The following is a 22,788-nucleotide window of genomic DNA, read 5'->3' on the forward strand; positions in this document are numbered from 1 at the left end:
AGGAATAGATTTCGGAGCCGTGCCTGTGATTTCACCTCTGCAATCACCTGTCATCAAAAATTTTGAATTCATTGCTCAGTTTATAGTAATTCATAGCTATCTGTAATGTAGAAGCAAATTTAATCTTACTGATTGTACATTTATCAGTACACTCTTGACAAGTGCTTGAGCAAAGGGATTCGTTGGATTTCCTGGTTTTCTTTCTATAATATAAAGTAAGGTCTTGGCCTTAGTGTGTGAAGTTCCCTGAGATGACTTATGTTACTGAACTGAGCTCATTGACAAATCAAAAAACATTCCTATTTGATAACGTAGCTATTAAGACACTCTGGTATTACAAAATATGTAAAGGAAATGCTAGTTTGTCTTGAGAATCTTGGCCGTTTTGTTTTTTATTTACTTTTCCTTTTTTTTAAAAAATTCTCCTGCTTGGCAAGTTGCTTTAGAAAAATATCTGGAGAAGCTGTTCAAAGTTATTCTTTTAAACTGGTCGCATCAGAAATTTGCTTACATTAGGGCTAGGTTATAACTTCAGTTCTATGAAACTCACATGTATTGACTGTATCTAAAGATAACAAAAGTATTTTAAACTTAAATTCAGATATTAAAAATAGAATACCTTAAATTATATTATTGTATATACTAGTTCATTAAATCAATATGTACCACCTGGAGCTCAACGCTCAGAAGACAGCGGAGATGAGGGTCAACTTCAGGAAAGCCCCAGCCCGATACAAACTTCTACACCGCCATCGTGAAGTCCATCCTCATCACCGTGTGGTCGCTGGGGCCACTGCCAGGGACAGACAGACTTGAAAGCATTGTAGCTCTGCTGAGAAAGTGATCGGCTACAGCCTCACATCTCTCCAGGACCTATACGTCTCCAAGACTCAGGGGCGTGCAGGCTGGATCGCAGCCGACCCTTCTCACTCTGGACACGAACTTTTCGAGCCACTTCCCTCAGGCAGGAGGCTACGGTTCATACGAACAAGAACCTCCCGCCACAAAATCAATTTCTTCCCCTCAGCTGTCGGACTTATGAACCATTAAATAACGTCCATTTACCAGGCACTTTATTTTTTTTTTTGCTTGCACTCACTCTGGTTGCACTATTCTGTTCTGGGAAAAATGATGACAACCATTTTTGCTTGCTGTTTTACTATTATTATGTATATTATTATAATTAAGTTTTGAATGTAAATTGTAAAAAAATATTGAATAAAATTTAAATTTTACCTGTAATGATTTTAAGAGGCAGCAGCTGTCAAGTGTGGAGCGACACAGTACCGACAACGGCATCAGCACGGGTCGGGGGCCACCGCAGCGACTCGTGACGTCTCATCTGAGCGAGTCTTGATATGATAATCATGTTTCATTTTTTGCACCAATGTAAATCTGATCATGTTTTTTTGCTCAAATTTAATCTGGCTTACCCACGTTTGACCTGGATACAATCCAGGCAGATTGCTCGCTCAGATGAGACGTCACGAGGCGCTGCAGCGTTTATCGGTGCTGTGTCGCTCCACACTGACACCTGCTGCCTCTTAAAATCATTACAGGTAAAATGGTAAAATTTAAATTTTATTCAATAATTTTAAAAATTTACATTTAAAATTTAATTATAATGGAAAACTATGACTATATATATATATATATATATATATATACATATATATATATATATATACACATACATATATATATATATACACATACATACAATTTCTATTAGTATATTTGTTTAAAACATGTTACAGCAGGTACCGTACTGGAGGCTCAGATGCAGGAAATGAACAAGTAGACAGATTTGCAACAACTGTACGAATTTATTCACAGAACCAGGAAGAATACAGAACTACAACCGGAACCGGAACTAGCTGTACAACTCAGGGAACCAGCCTAGGAGCCTGTAGAGGCTGGGAAGACTAATCACAAAACAAACCCAAAAGCTAAGGTTAACCCAATGTTGGTAACACCAAGGCAGCAGAACAAAATGACAAGGGAAATCTAACTAACATAAACTAAATAACCAGAACTCTGCACTAAGACCCACAAGCTCAACCCAAACTGCTCTTGACTATAGGGAGCTACCACAGCCGCTATGGTAACCTAGGGAGATTAGTATAACTTGTGTCTGATGACACCAGGGCTGGGGGACCTTACTGCCTCTAGGGGGGCTGACAACAGATGATTTTCCTTGACCCAGCAGAATCCAAGGAGGACCAGGAGCAGACCAAGGAGCCAGAGGAGTCAGGTAACCAAAAACAAGCACAGGTCAGCATCAAACAACGACTGACGACGGTTTTTATAGGACACCAGGGCCTGATTAGCTGGCCTTCACCTGCACATGATCTGGTGATGACAGATGACACACACCTGGACTCCTCATCAGCACAGCACACACCTGCAAAGAGAGAGAGAGAGAGCAAGGCCGAGGGAGGAGAGTCTTGCCACAGCTCACAGCCTAAGCTGTGGCTGTAATAAAACATGTGACTTTGCATGTTTTAACACCTTATTTTGCAAATATTTTGCAAATAAGGTGTCCAGCAGGCCGATACATTCATCATGCCTGTTTGCCTGTAGTGGGAAAACAAAATATATGTAAATATAAGTAAACGGAGTGCGAGATCTCCCTGGTCGATAGAGTGCTTTGAATTTCATTATGCAACAAGTTGTCCGGCCTTTATAAACGAGGCCCGTGAAAAAGAAGTGATTGCTGGATGTGATAGAGATTAAATGTAATAGTTTACACCACCATGAATCTGACTGTAACGTCCACACTATTGGAAAGGCTGATAAGAGCATTTTTGACTATTTGCTTGGTGTCATAAAGGGAAGTGGGTGTTTGATTAATACGAACAGCTGGACAGCTGCAGGTTCAGCTCATTCTGATGTTTCATATAACTTACAGAGGTGGTAATGGGCCGGTTTATATACTAAATGTGATCTGTCACACATGTGAGATGAGCAGAATTATGACTAACACATTCTGCATTTCCCCCAAGTGCTGCATTTGATATGCACGCTGTGTAAATGTGGATGAGTAATGTTTTGTTTTCACCAAAGAAATATTAATTCGGGTGACAAGATGCTATCTGCTAATGTGGTTTATACTAAAGTGTAAAACTGGTTGGTTTCCTCATTCAAAAAAACATATAAATCTTGCTCAGATTTACGCTGCAGGGATGGATTATAACAAGACTTCACCCATTCAATCAGTGTATCAGCTCAGCAGTTTTTCTTTTACATGCATTTTTCAGCAGTCTTGCCAGTGAAACAAACCAGTTAAGGTTTAAGCTCCGTTGAATTTACCTCGGGATTAACAAAGTGTCTATCTATCTATCTATCTATCTATCTATCTATCTATCTATCTATCTATCTATCTATCTATCTATCTATCTATCTATCTATCTATCTATCTATCAATACTGTTGCACCTCGACTGTTTTTGATGCGACTCATCCAGATTTCCACAACAGTTCCGACGACATGATCTAAAAAGTCTGTCTCTAGGTTAGTCTTTCAAAATCAGTCCTGATGTGCATGCAAAGTTTGACGTGTTTTGCGGTATGTTTAGGCCACCAAAGTGGAGTTTCAAAAGACGGGAAAAGAGTGAAGAAGAAGAAAAAGAACCCCTAGGGTTTCAATAGGGTCCTTCGGCCCCATTGGTGCCTTGGGACCGTCGGTGCTCGGACCCTAATAACAGTGTAACGATCCAACAGGCTTCACTATCGGCCTGAGGAGGCCTCTGCTGATGCTCGCAAGACACAGCAAAACTTATCACACACAGTCTTTACCAACTGTGGTCTGTTGTAAAAGCTGTTTTACCAGTTAACCAGCTTTTAAAATCTAATCTACATATGTGATGATATCACCTAGAACAGAAAAATAACTGTACATATGTTAAATCATGCATTCTAGTGTGTTTTAATCAGACAAGAAAGAAAGAAAGAAAGAAAGAAAGAAAGAAAGAAAGAAAGAAAGAAAGAATAATAGAGTGACAAAGGTCACACACTCCGCTCCCTTATGAATAAAAAAATTCCGAGCAGCACTTGAAGGTAGCGCAGCACTGCCACTCAGTCAGAAGTTCGCTGATGAGTTCACGGCCTCGGCTCCAGTCCGTCCACCAGGGGGCGCAGCCCGGAGGAGGCTCAATCTAAACCCCACACTCGGCTCCTCTGCTCGTACCATGAGCTGAATCTGTCCGGGACAGACCAGGGAAGATGGCGGCCACTGACCATTCCCGGTCCGAAGCTGCCAAACAGCGACGGCAGGATCAGCTGCAGCGATGGCTGGGCTCGGAAACGGACCAGACGGGCTCGGAGGCCCGCGAAACTTCGAGCGGTTCCGGGACGCGGCGGGCGAAAGTCCGGTTCGCCCAAGGAGCCGTGTTTATGGCCGCCTGCTCCGCCGGGGACCGGGAGGAGGTTTCTGCGCTGCTGCGGCAGGGAGCTGACATCAACCACGCTAACATAGACGGACTGACAGCGCTTCACCAGGTAGGAAGTTTGACTGTTAGACTGAACTCCGGACTTTATTGTTTGTGTCGGAGTTGCTGCCAACTGTCGCTCCACTAGCGGCAATCGTTGATCCGTTAATGAGCCCCGCAGCGAAGAGGCATTAACGGGAACTTACGGTAACTAAAGTGTGCCGTTAACCAGCATCTAACTAATTTTTTGAACTTAGTATCTCCGCTATCTCAAACTGAACCCGTTTATCCCGGTGTGTAGTTTAGTTTCAGCAGTTCAGGCCTTTGTGGACAGTCAGCGGCTCTACTGAGACTGCTCGTACATTTAGTCACTTACAGTTTCTTTTTCGAGCATAAAAGCGGACAGCAGTGCAGCAGACCGTAAAAACAGGTCATGAAAGAGCCTGTGGGGTCAATTTCAGACGTGAATAGGTTCTGACTGGCAGGCTGTGACTGACAATTATTGGTGAAGTGTCAGAAAAAGCAGTGTTGCTGAAGTCTGACAGTTTTCTATCATTTGGTCAATAGGTTTATCGTGGAGACTCAGTCATAAACATGGAGAACAGTCTAACCTGAGCTTTATGGCTGTGGGTTGTTGCATTTGTTCGTCCCATGTCCAGCGTTATAGCAGTTTAGCTCAGTGTCCCTCCCTCCCCCTGACTTCATCATAACACCGAGGAGCAGCCTGGACAACATCACTGTCACACAAGCCCTCAGTGATGCAGCATTTCCTCTGCTTGTGTGACATGCGGTGTCATAAACACATTGCTGTCTCATCACATAAAGTGAAGGCGATGTCAGATGGATTTAACTGTGAAGGGTAAATAGCAGATTGGTGGTTTTCATTCTTCTGCCCGCTGGAGCTGAGAGCTGGATGAGCTGGCCTGTGGTGATGTGGAGTTTTCCTCCAGTTAATGAAGCTGCTTCCCCATCACTAATGATCGTTGTTGGTTCACCAAACCATTGCATGGTCGAATGGTGAAAAATGTTCATCAGTGCTTGCCAAAGCCCAAAATGAAATCCTTAAATGTCTTGTTTTGTCCACATCCCGGAGATTGTCACTTTACTGCGGTAGAGGAGTAAAGAAACCAGAAAATATTCAAATGTGAGGAAGTGGAATCAGTGGATTTTTTGGATCGCTGCAGCTTTACTCATGACCACCTCAGACTAGCTGAATGCTCTAGAAACGGGCCATCTCTTGGTCGATCCACTTGTCGTACTGTCACCCAGTGTGGTCCCTCCCCTGCTCCATCCCTTTCTCCCCTGTTGCTCATCGGTTGCCTGGAAACTTGAATTAAATATAGGCCCACACTCTCCAAACTTTCCATCCTCTCCATCCAAAGCCTTTCTGTCTTCTCCACTACACCCCGCTCCTCCTCCTCCTCCTTTCTTTCTCTCTCGTGCTCTCTTTCTCCTTCCCTCTGCCAGTTCCCCATGGAGGGGACTTTAGGGATTTCAGATGAAGAAATGGAAAACATTCCTCAAACGGCAACAAGCTGCTGTTGTCAAAGGCGATTTCCACAATGAGTCACTTGATGACCCAGTGAAGGAGTCTGCCCGTTGAGGCTGTGCGTCCACCCTGTCAGCACATCAGGGTGCAAGAAGTGCCTTCTGTTCATTCATTCATTCATTCATTCATCTTGGAGCACCCACTTGTTCGGAGGTGCTCCCCCTCTGCTGTGAGCGAGTGCTGCTTGACTAGGCAGGCTCCCTGTAGCACCACAAGCTCCATCTTCAGGTTTTCCACTGTCCACGTTTTAGTCATTTCCACCCAACCACCTGCTAATTATCTCATATTATGAGGGTGGGAGGAGGCTTGTAGCAGCTTTGTGATTAGTTGATTTAGCTTAGCAAAGCCGCTTAGGTGACTTAAGTCAGGCCTGATAGACAAGGATCTGTGCGGGTTCAGACACTTGGTACAATAACATCCTGCAGAGTGGTTGTGATGATACACTGGAAAAAATGCCCCTCTAAAACCAAGAATAGAAAACTTTTTTCAAGGAACTTTTACCTTGAAATAAGTGAAAAAAATCTGACAATAGAACAAGTGAAAAATGGCTTAGTAAGATTTCTTGAAATAAGATATATTTAGAATATTGAGATCTTAAAATTGGCTGAGAAAACTTGTTTTAACAAGATTGTCAAGGTTAAGTGTCTTAAAATAAATAAGCCAGATATACTAACCCTAACCTAACCTTGCTTTCATGTGTCCTCCTAATTTGAGAAGTATTAACCCTCCTGCTGTCTTCCATTTATGGCCACCAAAAATATTGTTTCCTTGTCTAAAAATGAAAAAATCTGCAAAAAAATTTCCCAAATTTCTGAAAATTTGCAAAACCTTCCGGAAGAAAATTCCAACAATTCCTTAAAACTTTCCCTTAAAAGTTTTATTTAAAAAAAAATCCCCCCAAATTTGACAAGAAAATTCTTGCAAATATTTTCAAAAAATGAGTAAAAAAGTCGTAAAAATATCTAAAGTGATTCCATATATATTAGTAAAACTTCTAATATTTTCTTTAAGAACATTCACAAAAAAAATCAACCAAAATCCAGCGAATTTTGGTTGAAACAAAACAGGTCAATTTTGACCTGTAGGACGACACGAGGGTTAAACTTATTTTGAATTTTCTTGTAAAATTCAACTCAAAACAAGATAATTTCAAGATCGTTTGACTTAACAAGATGTTTAAGATTTATTGCCTTAAAACAAGTCTCTCCATCTTGCTGAAATGTCACTTGTTAAGTGAATTTATTTTAATCAAGTGGGATGAGACATGTTTTGCTAAAGATACAAAAAATAGACTTGGTAAGATTTTGAGTTTTTCCAGTGTAATGAATGACTGGAAACACAGTCGCAGTACTGAGCGTAGTCTTGTTTGTCATCAGCTGATAGTGGTGAAATCAGACAGAGCATACACCAGCACAGTGAAGGGTCTTTTTTATAATAAATTCAGGTTGGTTTACGTGATAAATGCTGGTTTAAAATCCTTTCTTTATCAAGTATTTGTAGCAATTCTAGCAACTGGGGAGGATACAGTCGGTCTGTCCACCACTGTGGTCCAAACTCAGATATCTCCGCAGGAATATGATGGATTGCCAGGAAATTTTCTTCCAGCATTCATGGTGCCCAGACGATGAATCACAATGGCTTATCATAAGGTTCGCATTCTTGGTTTTCATTGAAAAGTCATGAAGGATTGTCATGCAGTTCAATAGAAATGTCCCCTTAGAACCAATGGTAATGACTTTGGTGATGTCTTTATTGGTCCAGCACATTGTTTTACGATCAGATACTTATGTTCTCATGTCTTAGTTGTGTTGTATTGTCTGTGTTTTCCGTTAGTGGCAGATTAATTATCTGACTGATTGTTTCTGGTTTTTTAAAAGCATACTGCTCACTCATTTTTAGTGCCACATTACCATTCTACATTGGCGGATAAATAAGTTTATGGACCATATTCAGATGCTGGATCAGTATTAGACTATTTTTTTATTTACAAGGAGACAAGAAATAATCCTGTAGATGTCTCGCTACGGAGAATAAAAAATAAAAGAACAAATGTACAATTATCAGATCTGATAATCAACATTTTTTTCAATTATCAGTATTAGTGGGGTTTTTTTGTCAGTTTTTTTCTTACCTATTCCAGATAAGATCATTTAAAAATGTGTTACTTTAGCTCTGGTGCAGTCGTCTCTCTCTCTCTACGTATAGTGTTTTTTTTTTTGTCATTTTTTTCCTTACGTATTCCAGATAAGATAAAGTAATTTTAAAATGTGTTACTTCAGCTCTGGTGCAGCTGTCTCTCTCTCTATAAATTCAGTCATCACGCTCTCTTCGTGAGCAAAGTCCCGGGCGCAGCACTATCTGATTGGCTTTATATCCTAACTAATAGGCTCTCGACCCAAAGAATAAATGTTTAAAAGTTCTCTTCTACATAAATATATACAACAATAATTACACAAACAATTTCAGCGAAGTGTCTGTTGGAGTTTGCGTTCTTCAAAATTTTAACACCAAGATTTTTACTGTGCTTTACAGTTTCGATATCGATAATCGGTCTCCTTGATAAATTATTATCAGTACTCGCCCTGAAAAAAAAACATATTGGTCAATGCGAATGCCAATCACTGCCTTTAGCTATTCCAAAGTACAGTCTCAGAGTCATTGCCTCTAGGCTGTCTTCTTTTTGTTTTTAATTGACTCCTACAGAGTACAACCCCCTATTTTTTCTATCTATAAGCAAGAGAGAAAACTTGTTTTGATCAGCCCACCAGCAGAATGTTCATCAAAAGCAATTTTTATAATCCATTATTCACTCATGAAAAAGTGTCAGCTTCACAAATATGCTGATCTGTTGCTTTGTTTCTTAATTCATGTTAAGTAATCTGATAGCGCACATTAGTTTGGGCTCTGAGGAACTACTCTGGACATTTGCATTAATATCTGTGCAGGTAGTTCATTCGTGCCCGTCTGGTCCTTACAACATCACACCGTGTTCACAGATATTAATAATGACTCAGTGGTGTTTTTGCATTATTTCCTATTAAGGAGGCTTGACTTTCTCTCAAAATAGCTGAATCTTTGTCAGTTTTTGACCCAGTTGCTGGTGTACCGTGCAGAGTCTCAGGTTTCCTTTATTTTTGGCAACAATTGAAACTAACAAAGTAGAGCAAAGATCCGCTTCGTTCTTGTTTCAGGTGTAAAATTAATTTACGGTTAAGATAATTTGATATATTTAAAATGAAATAGTTATATATAAATATGTAATTCAATGTACAAAGTAAAATATTTCTAAATAGTTGACAATTTTTTAAAAATAATTATTGTTTTAAGAATGACTTGCAACTGGCAAAATGGCTTGTCTTACTGTGGGTGCAAAAGAACGTTCATGTAAAAGTGGGACAAACAGATCCTACCTTCTCTGGTTATGTTTCTCACAGATAGTTGAAATTAAAGCAACTTATCACAGCATAATCCCATGAGGTCCTCGTGGGATTGATCTTGTGTTGGATCACACTGAGATGTTTGCTCGAGCCGGCCTCAGGAAAAGCTACTAAACAGAGTCACTGTTTTACTCGTGCCACGAAATGACTGTTTTGGAAAGCACTAGAGGGCTTTTAGAAGGCCACTTAGCAGAAAGTCATTACAGCAAGTACACACAGTAGTCATTGTTTGAGCCCCAGTGCTTTGGTTTAGTTTAATAGATTTTGGAAGTGTCTGGATTTTTGCCTTTCACAACAAACCGTCCTGAAGTGGGTCACAGGCCTTCTCTACTGTACCGAAACTGTACTCAGGCTGACATCTGTTTGGTAATATGCGCGGTGGGGATTCTTAAGAGTAAACAGCAAACAATAAACACTTGTACAGCGGTCCATCATGTGGCTGTGTGTCCGCCGGCAGGCCTGCATCGACGAAAACGCCGAGATGGTGCAGTTTCTGGTGGAGAGCGGGAGCGACGTCAACAGAGGAGACAACGAGGGCTGGACTCCTCTTCACGCTGCAGCCTCCTGCGGCTTCATCCAGATCGCTAAGTGAGTGCCGACCGCCTTCACTCTGTCACCGCACTGACGTCGTGATTAAAGTGGTGCTGAGTGTTTAGAAAATATTGGCCTGCATGCAGTTTTGGCCACTCTAGAGGTCAACGCTGTACAGGACGTTGCAACAGCGGTGCACATTCATCTAATAAATATTCTGCTATGTTCTGGTTTGAGCGTCACTGTTTGTGGTTTTTGTTTTTGTCTGTAAAGATACCTGATAGAACATGGTGCTCAAGTTGGGGCGGTGAACAGCGAAGGCGAGCTTCCTCTGGATGTTGCCACAGAAGACGCAATGGAAAGGCTGCTCAAAGGTGAAATCAAGAAACAAGGTGAGGAATGGCTGTGTTAACCTGGCAATAGCCAGATTAATAATTGTGTAGTACGTGATAGTACTCCACAATATCTTGAGAGATTTGTGAACTCACAAATACCGCGAGAAATCAACTTGCTGGCAAGGTTATGGCTGTGTAGTAACTGTAAGACACCAACTCATTCTTAAAGTCCAGAGTTTTTACTGTATAGAGGGATTTTTAGGGCCAAAGAGGTTTTAACGGCCCCAAAATGTTGAAAACTGATAGTGTTTTGTTAGTTGTGGATTCATTTTCTTAAGCATGCTAGACATTTTTGTTGACTAAATGGACAGAAATAGCTGTAAAATGCACAGATTTCTGTCAAATAAGGTAACACAGACTCAAGGCCTTTGCTGTTCACTCATAAATCATGCTTACTGTCGTACATAATCACCCCCCAAAGGCCCGTTCAGAGCCATGGAGGAAACATGAAGTCCGTGCTTGGTTGTATCTTGTTAATCCTGCTGAGATTTAGATGTGATCTTTATAGCTGTTATAGTTTGTCACATATTCATACTATCAGAGTTGACATAAAAGCGAGGATTTCATAACAGGCATCGTGATTATCAGAAGTGTTGAAACCATTCATTAATGTATTACTTTACTCTTAAACAAAATATAATTTGCTGTTGTCTGTCAGTTGAGGATTTTTCTGTTTTTATGTAACTGTAACTTGAATAACTTTGTTGGTTGGCTGAAACAAGCAATTTGAGTGTGATACTTTGGGCTCAAGAAAAGTGTTATAGATATTCTGAACTGTTTCCTTGGGCTGCAGAAAACGGTTCTTTTCACGGCTGATTATTTTCTTGATGAATCGGTTTGTTGTTTGGTTTGTACATGTGGAAAATGTTGGTCAATGTTTCCCAGAACCCAAGATGATGTCCTCACATGTCTTGTTTTGTCAACAATCCAAAGATATTCAGTTTGCTGTCATAAAGAAGGAGCGGAATCAGAAATGATTTCAATTTTAATATTTGAAGAATTTCTACTATTTTCATAAATTAGTCAAACCTGTTGATCAGAATTATCTGAATCATTACATTTAATGACTAAATGATGAATATTTTGAGCTCTATTTACACTCATTTTATATACTCGAGTATATTTTTCAAGAAATTACTAAGTTATAAGTTTTGTATATATATTTGCCATTTGAAAATGAATGCAAATTTTTTGCTTTAATTCAAGCAATTGTTTAAAAAACTGCATGTTTTGTTCATTAAAGTAGACATATTATTCCTTTACAGATTAATTTAGTCATTTCATCCCATTTTGGACCTTTTTGCCCGTTTTGTGACTTCATTAAGTTTCACTTTTGAGTGTTATTATTATCAATGCTTTAGAAAACAAACATATTTTAAGATACTGCTGCTTTCCTAACTAAAATTTTGATCATTTTCAGTGGCGATGTGCACCAGAAATGATACGTTTCAGGGTCGCCGGAATGTCCGTATCTTTCGCCTTTAATCAAACCAAATGTTGAATCCTAAAAGTCAAACCAAGCATTTCAGTGTGATGACTAATTATGCCAAATTAGAAGAAAACTTTATATCCAGTTAGTAATCTTACTGATGTTAGAGGATTTTCTTGGAAAATGTTTTTAAAACAAATGGATCCAGTGCTGTCTTAAGAGGCTAAAGATGCTGGGAATAATCTGCGCAAAGTGAAGATTTACTGCATAATGATGTCGTTTGAATGAATAGCTTGGCATCCGTTTAGTTTTTTTACTTCTTTTTTTATGAGAAAAATCAATTTGGAAACGATGCAAAGCTCAGGCTACATGCTCATCATTCTAGTCAATGTGGATTCCCAGAAACCTCTTTTCATCTTGTCCTGTTTTTACAAGCGGTCACAATGACTTGCAGAAGTAGGTAAAGAAATGAGGACAGAGTCTCTGTGCAAAATGTTCTGTGATGTTCCTTGTACTGAAGGCTGCTGACGCCCCGGGCATGTTCTTTACTCACTGTCAAATGCACTTTGATGAGATCCAAATGCAGCTAACCACAGATGACACGTATAAAACAAATCGGCGTAGTATTTCTATCTTTCTTGTCTATACATATAATATAGATTTAACCTGCAGGTGAGTTTTTTTTTCATCGCTTTTCACGGCGTCTCTTTCAATTAGCCACTGAGTCTTCACATGTGCCTCTAACAGGAATCGACGTGGACAAGGCTCGGAAGGAGGAGGAGAGGATCATGCTCCAGGACGCCACGGCGGTGCTGGCGGGAGGTGGCACTCTCACACCTCACCCAAACACCAAGGCAACAGCTCTGCACGTCGCCGCTGCCAAAGGCTACATCGAAGTCCTGAAGTGAGCAGCACACGAAAGCAATGACAGCTTGTTAGCTTTTGTCTTAATTTGGTATCACACCAAGTCAAACAGCTTTTATTCATAGCCGTGTCCTTTCCTTCTGGACATTCCTCATTCTCCCCTCTCGCTTCTTGCTGCCCTCCCTCTCTCCTCCCGCCTTCCTCGCCTCGGTCAGGGTACTGTTACAGTGTAGGGTGGATGTGGACGGCAGGGACATCGACGGGTGGACGCCCCTGCATGCGGCGGCTCACTGGGGGCAGGAGGAGGTGTGCACCCTGCTGGCTGACAACATGTGCGATATGGGTGCCGTCAACAATGTGGTGAGGGCAAGACGAGCAACCTTTTACTTGTCAGTAGGTTTGTGATTGAAGCTTCAGCTCTGCGCCACGACTAATTGCTCTCTGCGGATGTCCTTGTAGGGACAAACACCTCTAGATGTTGCAGACGAGAACCTCGTGGACGCTCTGGAGGAGCTGCAGAAGAAACAGAACGCTGTGAGTCTGCCTTCACACAGGCTCCACGACTATCTCACTCGGTTAGATAAACGTGATATGATTGATGGTGTTACGGCAGCGAATGTTCTCTGTGTTTATGTCTGTTTATATTCCTCTTCAGTTACGCAGCGAGAAAGAGAAACAGACTCCTGTTATTGAGACCAGTCCGCCAATCTCCATGGTACCACTTCGCACACGCAGGTCAGTGCCAGTGTGTTGGTGTTTGTGTGTGTGTGTGAGTGAGTACACGCTATGCTCTTCCTCAGCTGATTCCCAGTAATCCCTGTACCAGTTGTCTGCATGCAGGTGTGATGTTAACAGTCCTACTGGTCTTTACGTCTGTCCACTGACATTTAGATGTAGCAGCTAGCAACCTTCTGTGTCTCAGTTTCACTCTAATTACTAGTGGTAATTGTTTTCAGTGTGCAATATATCAAAGAAATATATAAAAATCACACACAGTTATGTGATGAACTGTAATGCTGGTCAAAGTGCTGATATTTATGTTCCCAAGAGCAAATTTAAATGAGCACGTCATGGTGAGGAGTTGAGTAGAAACACTCTCCTTCAAACTCTGTTGGTTGATCTTTTATCATCCTCATTAGCCAGCAAATATTTTCCTCATTCCATTGTTTTGGTGTGCTTTAGTCTCTGAATTGATTCAGTTGAAAAGTGCTATAATTGATTGATTTGTTTGGGTTGTAATTTAATAAATGTCCTTGGGAGCATTAAAACAAATGTGCCTCAAGAATGTGTGATATGGTCACATTGGAGGTGACAAAAATGCTAAACATGCTGCTACTGGACATAAAGTTAGAAAGTTTTCATCTCCAGCTTTTACAAGACCATCTCAGCTTTCATAAAATGAAGGAAAAGTAAACTATTTAGGTAGAATTAAATTAATAAAAAAAAAAACTAGAACTTAAAACTGAAATCATTAATAAGTTTGGAAGATCATTCATCTTTAGATCCAAGTGTATTATGGGTAAAATCCCCTCACATGGTGTTTAGAATTACATAGAGAGCAAAGTGGTGATACATTAAATCTAAATGAAAATCTGTTGAGAACCTGTTGAAGATGAAATAAGAGGAGTATGCTCCACATTTTAATATATAGTTTACCAGCAGTGTTGAGTGTGGCACTAAGACACAACTTTTGTTTTGCCATTTGTTTGGATACTCTGTTGCTCATTTCTTCATGTAGATTAATGCAAAAAAAAAAAAAGCAACATAAATAGTAGGTCAACAAGAGAGAAATTCTACACATGGCATCACAGAAAAGCGACCCACCGTTCCACTGGCTGACATGTTGATTGGTGCATGCTTGCTCTAATTGGCTGCACATGGAATGGTTGCCCTCACTGATCAGCTCCCTGCATGCCACCTGTTCTACCACCCCACCTTGGCCCCGCCCCTGCAGGACTTCTATCTCTCGTATGAGCAGCAAGGAGAAGATCTGCCTCCACGAGCGGGAGAAGCACCCGCCTCCTGCCCTGCAGAGCAGTCCGGCGGAGGACGAGGAGGAGGAAGGCCAGACGGGACAGAGCCAGACTCAGAGCCAGACGAAAGCCTCCAGCAGCTCCAGCTCAGAGGAGGAGAGCGAGTCTGAGAGTGACGCTGAGTCAGGTGAGAGAAGCTGCAGTTGTTTTTGTTGTGAAGGTCTGTGGGCTAGCTCCTGCGGCATGCTTTATCAGGTGACAGTTTTATGATTTTGCTGATGGCTTATTAATTGCTGGCCTTTCCGCTGTTGCAGAGAAAGCAAAAAACAGAGAAATCATCAACAACTTGAACAACAAACGCAACGCCAGCCTGCTTCCTACCTCCATGTCATCGAGTACCACCGCAAGCCAAGTGAAAAAGGTGGAGCCATGGAGACGTAATAGACAGAACATCAAAATGTCTGTTTTGCTGCATGTTAGCATTGCTAAGTAACACAAACTGTTTCTTATATGTGTAGCAGGAACCAAGTAAGCCTCCAGCCACTGAAGCCCCGGGCTCATGGAGAACGTCTCTGAGGAAGGCGGGCAGTTCTGTGACTCTGGGCTCAGCTGGTCTGTCTGACACCAGCCAGGACACCAGCAGACCTGCAGAGTCTGCACTGGGCATGACCCGCTCTGCCTCCAGCCCCCGCCTCAGCTCTGAGGCCGACACCAAGGTACCCAGGCGCCGTCGTGATTCAAAGATTTATACACCCATGAAATCACAGTCGTTACTTTATAGATCTAACTTGACAGGCCAAATAAAGACTTCTTTTGCAGCTTCCATTTGTTAAGTCCCATAAATATCTAATCAACTGTTTTGCCCCCTTGCTCTCAGGAGCCAAGACTCGCTCGAGTACCACCCATTCCTACACGGAGACTCTATAGTATTCCCGATAGCCGACCAGACAACTCCAACAGGTGGGCCTGAACTCTAATATGCTTCTGCACTTGTGAAAGCAGAATCTGAGTCACAGCACATGTGCCCTTGTCACCCTGTGTCTCTCTTAGCTGGCTAAGCCGTAGCTCCTCTTACACCCGACGCCTTCATAGTCAGTCAGGGAATGAGTTCACTAGTTCCACCCCGTCTTTGCTTCACAGGTCAGTCATGCTGCTCACCACCCACCGTCTGTTTGTTTGCTCTGCTGTTTGTGTGTGATTGTTTTTGCGGTGTCACGGCTTATTGTTGTCCCCTCACCGTAAATACTAATTTGCGTGCGAGTGTGTGGCTGTGAAAGATGCCCTTGTGTTCCCAATCGGTTCTGTCTTGTTTCCAGCTCATCTTATGGAAAGAGACTGGATGACCCCAGCGTGACCTCAGCTAGCACAGGAACAAGCTCTACTGGATTCAGCCGCCTTAACAGTGTCTTAGCTCAGAGGTATGCCGTTTTTTATGCTGCGTGTAATTTTGCCTGAAACATTTCCTCACTTATCTGGAAAATCTGACGGCCACATTTTATCTTCCTTCCAAAGAATTCCTCAGGAACAGACAGAAAAGAAGGACCAGTCTGCCATCACCACCTCCAACTCTCAGAGCACAACAGGCGAACCGGAAACCAAACAGAGGCGCAAGTTAGTGTTGTGTGGATGTTAAAGTGTTGTTTAGGTGGTCCTGCTGGGTAGCTAAAAGCGTGATTCCACTCTTGTAGGTCTTATCTGACACCTGTTCGGGATGAGGAGGCGGAGGCTCAGAGGAAAGCTCGCTCCCGACATGCAAGGCAGTCCCGCCGCTCCACTCAGGTACAGATATCAACCACTCTCATGTTCACTGCCGGTCCACTGTGTGTCCGTCTGGTACATGACTGTGCTTTCTCTCAAATGAAGGGGGTGACACTAACAGATCTTCAAGAGGCAGAGAAGACCATGAAGACCATGAAGACGGACAATAAAGGGAGAGAAAAGAAGGAAGAAGAAGAGAAAGAGAAGGAAGCAAAACAGAAGAAGGGAGAGGAGGGGGTGAGAGCTATATATCAGAGTTATAGGCTTGTTGGCTGCCGCGCTTATATAACGTCATGTGACATCACATAGCGGGGGATGCTGTGTTTACAGGAAGTGAGCTGGAGGTCTCGCATTGCCAGCCTGCAGAAGTCGGATCTGCTGGGCCTCACGCAGCCTGCTGGCACTCCTCGGCCTCAGACCTCTGACAGGAGAGGTACACACCGCCGCTTCCCCTTTCTGACAAAGCATCGCACTTCAGAGCGTTGGTTTTTGTTCAAATATTCAATTTACTCTTTGAAGACTGCTGTCTGGCTTTGTTCCAGATGTTGAGGCCAGCACAGGGGAGAGCGAGACAGAGCGATGGGCCAGGGAGCGCAGGGAGAGGAGGCAAGCCCGGGCCAGAAGGAAGGCACAGAGGACCGGGGAGGTAAACACTGCACACAGTCTTTATCTGGAAAACCGATGCAGGACAGACTGCACACTATTCTAACGAGAACAGAAAGACCCACCAGTGGCAAATATAAAAAGAAGGCGGATAAAATGATTGGCAGTGAAAAACAAACTAGTGTTTAGAGTTTCATGAGAACATTTTGTTCTTTGTGTGTCATCCACAGAGTGACGACAATGATCCCAGTGGGGAAGAAGAGTTCTCAGGCAGTGGGCTGGATCCACAGGTGTGTGCCTTTTGTGTGGGCATTTGTATGTGATCTCAGGGGGCATTAGCCTAAGACAGCAGCTCTAACTAGTTTGCTTTGCTCTCTGTTTACAGACAGGCCAACAGTTGAGTTCCAGGTATGAATCCGGCCTTTGAGCTGTTTGATCTGACCTTCTTCATTCTGTCAGCACAGTGTACATGACGGCGCTCCCTCTGATCTGACCTCTGCTCTCTTCATCCTCTCAGGTTGAATGTATCCTGTAACGATCGCACCCTGGGAGGAGGATCTGAGACCAAGGATTTTAAGAAGGTCAGAGGGCAGGATTGATATAGACGCTGCACAATGTGTTTTCTTTATTCGCCCCTGTTATTGATTGCTCGTGTTTGTGTATCAGTTGTTTGAAGAGGTGTCCAGAGAGAACAGCCAACTCCAGTCTCAGCTGCAGGACACTCAGAGGATCATCAGTCAGACCAGGTTGGACCTGGAGAAGGCCACTCAGGTAACGACACAGACACACAAGTTCAACATGACGTGCTTTTGTATCTCTCATTATCAAAGCATCTTAACAAGCAATCAACAGATCAACACGTTCATCATTACCAGTTATTACCTGTGCTTTTTCTTGGAATTCTGCTGTCCTAAACACCGTTTCTGAATATAAAAATACACAGATGGCTGACAGATTAGATGGAAAAACCTCAACCCTTGACCCCTACAGGGGATCCAGTTACTCTGTTATGCTGAAGGAGCCATTTTACTGGCATGGTGCGGGTCTGCTTGACCCCTTAGGAAGACGAATCACTGCTCCCTCATCACCTTTATCATACTGAAACAGTTCTATCCTGATGGAAGTGGTCTCTTTCAGAATGAAAATGTCATCATCCGTAGGGCACAAAGGGTCACTGAGTGGTTTGAGTATGAAAATGATGTGAGTCATTAGCTGTGACCTTTGCAGTCAGCAGATTTCTCCCCAACTAAATGCCAATGGAAGATTCTGGATAGACGTGTTACAGTCTAAGACATCATCAAAACACCAAATGAGGGAATATCATTTGGAAGAATGATGTTCTGTCCATCTAGTAGAGTCCTAGAGACTTAGAGAATCAGTGCCAAAGTGTAGCGAAGCTGTCGTTGTGTCCAAAGACCTTACTATGATGCTTTGATTTTTCCTTTAATTTGTTGCATATCTTCATATATCCTTTAATGTTTTTAAACACTAAATCTAAAGACCCTCAACGCTCATGTAAATGGTAAATCAGTAAATGAAAACACATTGTAGCAGAGCAGAAGACATCACTCACAGAAATCATTTACTTTCAACATATGTATGAACGCTCAGCATTTTTCATGTTCTCTAGTGAGAATTATTAAAATTTATTGACAAAATGACCCCACAGTGCATTATAAACACTATACAGTCAGTGGTGCGTAGCTGATGCTTTGCACAGACGAGGGAAAATATAGACAACTGCCAGATGAAGGAATAGGTTAGGTAGGAGCTTTCTGTTTATTTACTTTTTTACGTTTTGTTCCAAGAAGTAGAATTCCCTGTTTACTGTACAGACTTATTTTATGTGCATAAAGCCAAGCACAGGCCTTCTAGCGCTCAAAACCTACTGCTGTGGTGATGATGTTGACATGCTTTGTCGTATCCAACAGAGACAGGAGCGCTTCAGTGACTGTTCCGCCCTGCTGGAGCTGGAGAGAAAGGTAAGCATCCCCGCTGACGGTGATGTGTCACGTTGTTGTTGTAGCTTCATCTGCCTCACCACTGCCACCCCTGCCGTCTGTTGACACGTTCTCCTCTCTCCCCACTCGAACCGCTTCTTCGCTTGTCTTCACTCAACTTTATTTTGCTCCTCTTCCTCCTCCTCCTCCTTCTCTACATCACTTCTTCTCTGCCCCCCCCCCCCCTCACATTTTCCCTGGCACCAGGACCGGAGGATGTTGGAGCGGCGAATGGCAGAGCTGGAGGAGGAGCTAAAGGTGAGGAGATGTTCAGAACGAGTCTTATTCTGGCCACGGACACTTTGCATGCTTCTGCTCGATTAGCCTTGGCTTTAGCTTGTGCAGTCCAGCAGCGTGGTGAAGTTGCACTGCAGAGAGCTGTTTGACACTGTGTTCAGGTGCTGTGACAAGGTTGGTAGTCAAATTTATAGACATTCTGTTTTACCTCAAACTGCACAGAAGCAGCCCCTGATCTCTCTGTCATCATGATTCGAAATGTGAAATAGCATAAATTTTGTTGTCTGATATTCCCAGTAGGATTGAGTGTCTAGGTGATGAATGCTAGTCATTTTCTCAAAGGAAAATCTTGGTAGTTTAGGAAATGTTTCTTCTGTACAGTAGGTATGTAGCTGGAGCTAACAGGTTAGCTTCGCAGCAAACTTGGCTCCATTCAGCGATAAATTCCTGGAGTCTCAGCTGGCTGACAGCTGCTCCTGACAGGAAAGAGTTCATCACATAACCCACCGCAGGACAGAAAAGTGATTCATTTTTACCTTTTAGTTTTAATCATTAGTGATCTCTCCAGGCCAATGTTGCTGCCTGACACAACCAAGCTAGCCACGTTTCCAGTCTTTATGCTAAGCTAACTGTAGCTTCACATTTACTGTACAGATATGACCGTACCAGTCTTCCCATCAAATGCTCAGCAGAAAAGAAAATGTCAAACTCTTCTTTAAACTTGCTCTGATTTAAATATGGGAAAAATGAATTTGATTTAACAAAGATTTATATAGAATTTATTTAAACAAATAGCTTTTTAATTGTGGTTCCAGTTTGTTTCTGTGCCAGTTCTCTGCCATGTGTATTCTTTGTAATCCATATTTCAGCCAAATAGAGCACATGTACATGGCTCATGGTGTTACATGACCAAAGCAACAGTGTGACAGCATAACTTCACTGACCTTCTGGTTTAAAAAAGTTTGCAACTGTGGACATGACATGAGTTGTGTGCCTTCAGTCTTCTTTTAATGTTGCTAATTCAGAACGGCTTTATTCCATTTCTATTAATAAATCTGCCTTTTCAGTTATTTAGTTTATACCTTTTTTGAATTTTTCTTTGGCTGATTAATGAGCCATTTTGACATGTCGCAACATTAAAAAGCACAGGTAAGATTTACGAGAAAAGTTCTGGTGATATTAGTTCCATGTGTTTTTCCTCCTGCAGTGGGTCACACAGTCTGCTGTGAAACCAGCCAACAATATATGATCTCTTAACATTCAATATGTCATTAATCCACTTGTATGAAAACAAGCAATACACCAATGCAATAAAGATAAAAGCACTTTTGTATTGTAAAATGATTTGTTTTAATATGAGCTTAATTTTTACCTCCAGGTTCTGGTTGACCTGAGAGCAGACAACCAGCGTCTTAAAGATGAAAATGGAGCACTGATCCGTGTCATCAGCAAACTCTCCAAATAGACGGAGAGACATATGGAGAGCAGGGAACCCCCCTCCCTCCATCCATCCATCCCTCCTTCCATACATTCCTCCCAGTGCCAAAGAGTGAGAGAGGGGGGGAGAAGCAGCAGAATGTCCTATGTACATGAACACCACAGCTTGACTTGGATTGTGAAGCCTCCCTGTGAACAGCTGGAGTGTCTTTTGTGAGCCTTATTGTCACAGGAGGACCTGCGGCTACGGCCAGAGGCTCCCACAGTAGCAACATGAGACCTGACAACAGCCAGAGCGTTCACAGAGCACAACAACGTCCTGCTGTGCGTCTGGGGAACGCTACCATGCACACACAGTCCTATGCGTGCGTCCATATTTCCTTGATGCACATTCCACTGAGCACACAAGACGGCTTGGGCCTTAAAGCTCCCACTTTGTATTTATTTTTTTTTTGTGAACACATTCACGTCACACATTCACAAGTTTTCCCCACTCACAGTCCAAGTCCAAATCTAAAGTGTTTTCAAGCAGTAAAAGGGTTTTTTTTGCGAATTCTTCTTTACAGACTCTGAAGCGCATTTCAGGCTCTGCCTTCACATTCAACGACGTCCTGACAGCAGGGGAAGTCCATGAAGCTCTGCTGGGTTGTTTTGTTTCCACATGCAAGTGTTTGAACCCACCTACCTCTCCACCTATGCACTTCCCCACATGATTTTTTAAAAAAAATTTGTGACCACAGACACACTCCATGCTCTTAAAAATGACCGCAGAACCAGGTCAGTCGACCACAGCACTTTACTCTCTGCAAAGCAATAAAGATCTGTGAGGCTTTGCCCGTCCTTCAGACAGAACACTTCAGTTCAGAGCAGCACCTTCTCACCTTGAGCAAGTACAGGGAGAAGTTACCCTAAAGGGCAAAGGCCATTGCACAATTACAGAAATTGCTGTTCTGTCAAAACCTATTATGCTATGAATGGTTTTAACTATTACCATTGATAAAGATATTATTTTCATAGTTTTTCATTGTCAATTCCTGTCTTAATAATGAGCATGGTTATGTATATGTGTATAAATGTCAGTCTTGAATTATCCCCCTTTGAAGTACATTTCCATGTAGCCTCTCTTCACATTTTGGTTTTCTAATATATTAAATGGATGACTGCACCCTAATAAAAAGTGTGTTTGTAGCAACTGCTTGGTTATTACCTACATTAGTTAATAATCTAATCAGGCATACACTTGTATTGGCTCAAGCAGAAAAGTAAATGTGACCAAGATGCATCCCAACAGCGGACAGATCAACACTCAGTTGTTGCTTGGATTCCTCTCTCCTTTATGTGCTTGTCAAGTTTTTTGCTTTCTTCTTTTGTGGTCACCTGTTTGTTTGCTTTTTGCTGTTTCACCCGTACTATACTTGTCATCCTGCGTACAGAGTTTGTCTGTTTGCGAGCAGCCAGATGTCCTACATCACTGGGGAGGAAAAAAAAGGAACAGCTGCAGCACTGCGACGCTCACACACCATGAGCCTCACAGAGGAAATAGGACAACACAGATGTATTTACAGTATGTTCGCACTGTTAGATTAATCTGATGCCGCTCCCAGGTGGGCAGTACATCATGAGTGGCTTGACTAAGATGATAGATATTAGTGTCATTATGTGTGCGGGAGTGTTCAGCCATCAGGGTGAAGCTGTGCGAGTCCTGAGCTCCTGTCCGTTTGCACTGAAGTGTAGTTAACACAAGTCAGCCATCTGTTTGTCTCATCTGAAAACAGGGAGATGGACCACTGTCCTGCAGGGTAGAAGTACTGACAACAAGTTGAGCTCCTAATAAGGAAGGGCAAGCTGGCCGAGGCACTCTCTCTGTAAATATCCCTCAGGTCTGAGAAAGACCGAGGAAGGGAGCTGGGGAGGAAGAGGGAAGCGGATGGATTGCAGCCTTATATGGACAAAGCACTGCTTTTCCCAGGGTTTGTGGCTCTGACCTCCGGCATGATGCCAGATGCTGCACAAACGGCTCCTTGGCACCACCAAGAGGTGCAGCTTGTGTAATGCTGCAGCTGAGCAGCATATAGTCTGAATACATTTTTTAAAAAATACATTTTTGTCAATGGGCTTGCAATGAAAAAAAAAAACTAAGATAAGA

The 22,788-nt window shown here is 42.4% G+C and overlaps 1 protein-coding gene across 3 annotated transcripts; it reads left to right on the top strand.

Moving 5' to 3' along the window:
- Window positions 1–4,090: 4,090 nt before the first annotated feature.
- On the top strand, window positions 4,091–21,830 carry zmp:0000001167 (protein phosphatase 1 regulatory subunit 12A). Of its 3 annotated transcripts, none has more exons than XM_022197907.2 (25): window positions 4,091–4,499; window positions 9,873–10,003; window positions 10,220–10,338; window positions 12,518–12,674; window positions 12,850–12,994; window positions 13,094–13,168; window positions 13,290–13,369; window positions 14,589–14,794; window positions 14,922–15,028; window positions 15,129–15,323; window positions 15,485–15,567; window positions 15,658–15,747; window positions 15,924–16,025; window positions 16,120–16,218; window positions 16,296–16,386; window positions 16,471–16,602; window positions 16,696–16,798; window positions 16,908–17,011; window positions 17,199–17,258; window positions 17,354–17,376; window positions 17,486–17,549; window positions 17,635–17,739; window positions 18,900–18,950; window positions 19,176–19,226; window positions 20,584–21,830. In XM_022197907.2, the coding sequence occupies exons 1-25, from the start codon at window positions 4,224–4,226 to the stop codon at window positions 20,668–20,670; spliced, it is 2,736 nt and encodes a 911-aa protein (XP_022053599.1). In that variant the 5' UTR covers window positions 4,091–4,223; the 3' UTR covers window positions 20,671–21,830. The 3 variants fall into 3 exon arrangements, with proteins under 3 accessions (XP_022053599.1, XP_022053600.1, XP_022053598.1); XM_022197906.2 differs by having other exon boundaries at window positions 4,094–4,499; window positions 15,126–15,323; XM_022197908.2 differs by lacking the exon at window positions 15,658–15,747 and having other exon boundaries at window positions 4,092–4,499; window positions 15,126–15,323.
- Window positions 21,831–22,788: the final 958 nt, after the last annotated feature.

The sequence above is a fragment of the Acanthochromis polyacanthus genome, chromosome 8 (assembly GCF_021347895.1).
Source record: "Acanthochromis polyacanthus isolate Apoly-LR-REF ecotype Palm Island chromosome 8, KAUST_Apoly_ChrSc, whole genome shotgun sequence".
NCBI classification, from domain to species: Eukaryota; Metazoa; Chordata; class Actinopteri; family Pomacentridae; genus Acanthochromis; species Acanthochromis polyacanthus.

Bases quoted from the DNA above. Each gene is read 5' to 3' on its own strand.
- zmp:0000001167 (XM_022197906.2), top strand. From the start codon at position 4,224: ATGGCGGCCACTGACCATTCCCGGTCCGAAGCTGCCAAACAGCGACGG. The intron at 15,748-15,923 runs GTCAGTCATGCT...TCTTGTTTCCAG, and splicing joins ACCCCGTCTTTGCTTCACAG to CTCATCTTATGGAAAGAGAC. The intron at 17,012-17,198 runs GTAAACACTGCA...TGTCATCCACAG, and splicing joins AGGCACAGAGGACCGGGGAG to AGTGACGACAATGATCCCAG.